Source organism: Hevea brasiliensis, chromosome 14 (assembly GCF_030052815.1).
Source record: "Hevea brasiliensis isolate MT/VB/25A 57/8 chromosome 14, ASM3005281v1, whole genome shotgun sequence".
NCBI lineage: Eukaryota > Viridiplantae > Streptophyta > Magnoliopsida > Malpighiales > Euphorbiaceae > Hevea > Hevea brasiliensis.
The window spans coordinates 29,404,842-29,409,411 of NC_079506.1; the positions used below are offsets into that span (position 1 = coordinate 29,404,842).

At 30.4% G+C, this 4,570-nt stretch overlaps 1 protein-coding gene across 5 annotated transcripts; it reads right to left on the reverse strand.

The window, feature by feature from the left end:
* Positions 1-371: 371 nt before the first annotated feature.
* LOC110654800 (eukaryotic translation initiation factor 3 subunit A) lies at positions 372-3,327 on the reverse strand. 5 transcript variants are annotated; one of them, XM_021810934.2, is made up of 3 exons: positions 3,185-3,327; positions 2,064-2,606; positions 372-736 (listed from the first exon to the last, which is right to left on the reverse strand). In XM_021810934.2, exons 2-3 carry the CDS (start codon positions 2,454-2,456, stop codon positions 566-568), a joined length of 564 nt encoding a protein of 187 aa, XP_021666626.2. In that variant the 5' UTR covers positions 2,457-2,606; positions 3,185-3,327; the 3' UTR covers positions 372-565. The 5 variants fall into 5 exon arrangements, with proteins under 5 accessions (XP_021666626.2, XP_021666610.2, XP_021666602.2 ...); XM_021810918.2 differs by having other exon boundaries at positions 2,064-2,648; positions 3,140-3,309; XM_021810910.2 differs by having other exon boundaries at positions 3,140-3,308.
* Positions 3,328-4,570: the final 1,243 nt, after the last annotated feature.

Genomic DNA, 4,570 nt, shown 5'->3' on the forward strand with positions numbered 1-4,570 from the left:
GTAGTCCTAAGTAGCTAATTGCTATAATTAATTAATAATGATGATAGTTATTTGATGCCTTCTCCAAACTATTATTATGTATTAATAAAGGGTTATATATTTTTATTTTTAAAATAATTTTATAATTAATATTAATATTTTATTATATATAATATAAAATTCAAACTCATTTTAAAAAATAAAGTTTATTATCGCCTCATCCAAGTAGTATATTATTCATCTAACCACTCTTCCAATTCAATATATATATACACTGCCCTTAACAACAATTCAAATTCTGTTGGGACAACTTAATAATAATAATAATAATAATAATGATAAGTCAATTCATCATCAACCATAGACAGCTAACTATTTTTCTCACTATGGTGTGGTTGTGACTTGATGTGAACATTAGATTACCTTAACCTTTTATCAAACACATCCTTACTGTTAACTTTACTATTCACGACAATGGACTTGTAAATGGATAGCAAACATTGTCAATATGAGGACAACAACAACAACTCAACAATTTAAAAACATGAACTACTCCCAAAAGACACTAGAATTTGCCCTTGTACTCTCAAAACCATTTGGAAGCAACTATGGCTTCTAGTGTCGTCTTCTCCAATTGACCTTCATCAATCCACATGGAACTTTGTTTTCGCAAGAGTTCATTCTTCTGTTTCTTTTTCTCTTCCAGTTTTTGCTGTACCATTCTCCAGTATTCAAGCTTCTCCTTTCTTTCTTTCAACTGTGGTTATACAAGACAAAACAAATCAGATAAATGAATCAAGACAAGTTGTCAATGTAAAAAGAGGATATGTAAAAGTATTGGATAAATGAATCAAGACAAGTTGTCAATGTAAAAAGAAGATATGTAAAAGTCTTGGCCCTTATAGTTCAAATGATCTCACATGACCATTGATCGCAAGCATACAAATATTTAGAAAAAAAGTGGGAATGAGCAATTCAAATCATACCTCAAAGTGGCAATATAAGGTAGCAACGCATAATGATGCAGATATATTTCTTTTATCTATCCGCGTCTTATCAACAACCAGAGAGAGAGAGAGAGAGAGAGAGAGATGAACCTCTCTAAGCATAGCATATATTTATGCATGAGGAAAGGTCTTTTTTTTTTTTTTTTGGATATAATTGGCTTCAAGTAGGACTCAAACTTGAAATCTTACAGCTCTAGAAACGACTCTAATATTACTAAGCTAAAGCTCATTGGTTGCGTGAAGAGAGTTTAGTTAGGGAACCAATGAATGGAAAATGTACTTTCATATCCAAGACACTCTTTAACCACCAAACATTCCCATATAAACAACAATAAGGAAAACAGAAAATAATTCAGCCCTCATTTTCTACACCCATATCTTCTGTCATTAATGGAACCAGAAGACCGGAAAATAACATAATTCAGTTGTACTTCAGATTATCAGTCTTTATACTAGGTCCTTTTGCTCACAAATCAATTCGAATATACAAAAGAAATAAAAAGGACAAATGAGAGATGGCTGTAGTTTCTTACCACATCAAAATGCAAACGGTAAAATGCTAACAGTCTTTTAGTTTCCTAAGTACTGAGACAAGTCCACAATTTGGCAAACTAATATATTCCCAGAAACAAAATTGCAACCTTTTTCTTCACCTCTTGTAATTTTCTCATCAACCATACACATGCAATTAACAATAAACAAGAGAGTGGTTGATATCTAAGCACAAGAAGTCAGGAAAGATAGTGAAAATTTCATCATTCACAATTTTATGTAACCTTATGGATGCCTAGAATCTCAATTTATGAGACATGACCATTGGATGCAATACAACCAGCAAGTCTCGATAGACAGATGATCAATCTTCCTATATAGAATGATCAGATCCATAAACACATCTAAAACTTCAAAAACCTTTCAATTTTTCCTGCATTGTCTCCTTGACAAAACACAAAATAATTTTATTTCAGATTGTTGGAGAAAAAGGCCTTGGTGTAGAAAAACATTAGCAAAAATTAACACTGAAATGAAAAGGAAATTGAGAGAGCAAAACAAAGAGTTTAATTTTTAGGACCATACCAGCATTTGACGGAATTCCTCTTCAGCAATCTTGCGCTCCTCAGCTCTAGCTTTAGCAACCTCAGCTTTTAACTTCTTGCGCTCTTCATTTGCAACCCTTATGGCCTCTTTTCTAGCTTCGTCCTGCCTCTGCTTCTCAATGCGGATCAATTCCATTTCCCTTATGTACTCCTTCCGCACCTCCTTCACTTGCTTCGCATACACCCTCCTCAATCGTGCTAGTTTCGCCTCCGCCTCTTTTGGGTTCTTTGGCGCTTTCCAGCTACCGATGAAGGAGTTAGACTCCAAGAATTTATGGGTGTTTTTATGGGCATTGTTATGGCTGCTGCTGGCAATAGAAGAGAAAAAGTGGCGCCCTGCACAGACAGCAGAGCGAATGGCGGCAGTGGCCATTTTTGGGGATTCAAATTGGGGGAATTACTGAATCTCTATTGTAATGACTTCCTTAAATTAGCAACTTCCTACAGTTCAATCTAAGCAGCAGTGGCAATGACTTCAAAGTGGTCAATGGCGACGATGACGACGACAGCAGTGAGATGGGGGCTTCAAAGTGGTGCTGCATAAGCATAACAAAAGTTAATCACACTACATAAATTGTATCAAACGTGCCAAATAAGACATTAAATCACATATAAATAACACAACAATAAATCATAAATTATAAAAATAATAAGTTCATAAATACAACACTTCTAAAAGAGTTCATAGACACATAATTTTGTAACTCCAACATCCCAAGGCAAGATGAATATTACATCAATACCTTCAAAAATAAATTTTAATAACAATTTGAATATTAGACTTCAAACAATTATATATTACAACTCTCTACTGCCTCATTGTTATCAAATGACATTTCAAAATACCGTGCATACAAATAATAAATCTGTGCAGCAGAATTTAATTATACCCATTTTGACAGTAACCCAAACATCTGTGAAATGAAAGATAACCCAAACATCTGCGACAATAGATGAAAAACAATAACCCAAAAACAGAAATAAAATAACATCTGCGTAAGAAAATAACAATAACATGAAATCCAAACATCTATGAACTAAAAATTGAAAACACACCCACTGCAAGGAAAGGATGACTAGGCCAGCTTGGGATCCACTCACTGTGAAGCGGAAAGGATGAGCAGAGGCGAGGTTGAGGAGCGAGAGACTCCGTCCGGTGCTGCGGCAAGCGTGAGAGAAATGGGCGGTGAGTGGTGAGGGTTTTAGGTTTGGAGAGTCTATTTTTGACAGAAACGACGTAGTTTAGAAATTTTAACATACAACACAATTATTTAAATTTATTTATCTTAATTATGATATTTCTTTTTGAAAATTAATTCGGTTTATTTATCTTAATCATTTAAAAAGTTAAATTTTAAAATTAATTTTTAATTAAACAAAAAATTATTTTATAAAATATATATCATAGTATTAATGTTTATTTTATAAAAGCTTATGATTAACAAATTAATATGTACAAATTAAATTTAGACTACTCATATTTATAAAGTTAAATTTCATAATTGGGTTTAACTAGCCTCATATTATAAAATTGTTAATAATAATGCTTTATTATAAATAATATTTTTTAAAATAATTATTAAAATAAATTGAATTAAATTTTAAATTACATATTTTAAAAAATTAAAATTTTAATTCAACTTATAAATAATAATATTCAATTATTTATAACAAGAAATGCTAATGAATAAAATTTATAATAATAAATTTATTTATATTAATAAAAAATAAATGCTAATATATTAAAATTATACAACACAATAATTAGAGAAAATTTTTTATAACTTTTTTATTGTATAATAATAATAATAATAATAATAATAATAATAATAATAATAATAATAATAATAATATAGAAAGGTTCAAGTGTTAATAATTTAAGTTAATATATTCATTAATATAATAAATTAATAACACCATTAATTATTCAAATTATAAACGAGCGATTAAATAATTTTTTTTAAATTTTTCCACATAATTATAGATTATAGTTATTCGTTATTTTAAATTAATAAAAAATAATCTTATATAATAAAATAGTTTATGTAAGTTATTATATATGTATAAGTTGTTGTAAAAATATTACATAAACATTTAGCATTTGATGTGGCTTGGTAGGTATAAAGACACCCTTCGTCCTAGGTTTGAATTCCTTGCATTCCGCCAGTTCAAATTGGTTTGCTACGAGTAGGGTACCTACATATTTAAACCACCTAAATCCAAATTCGTGTCATATATGAATTACTTGAACCTGTCCCAAGCCTGAATAAAATATATTTTTTAACACCTGAACCCATCCCGAGCCGATTAATAATAATCGCATGCTACCTGAGCCTGACCAAATCCGTTAACATTATTATGCATTTTTCTGGAAAATGACAAACATATCTAAAACAAATCAGGTATCAACCCGAACCCGAACCCAAACATTAACATTTCAAATAAAGTATTTAATTAACAACAAACATAATACTAAATATTAAGCGG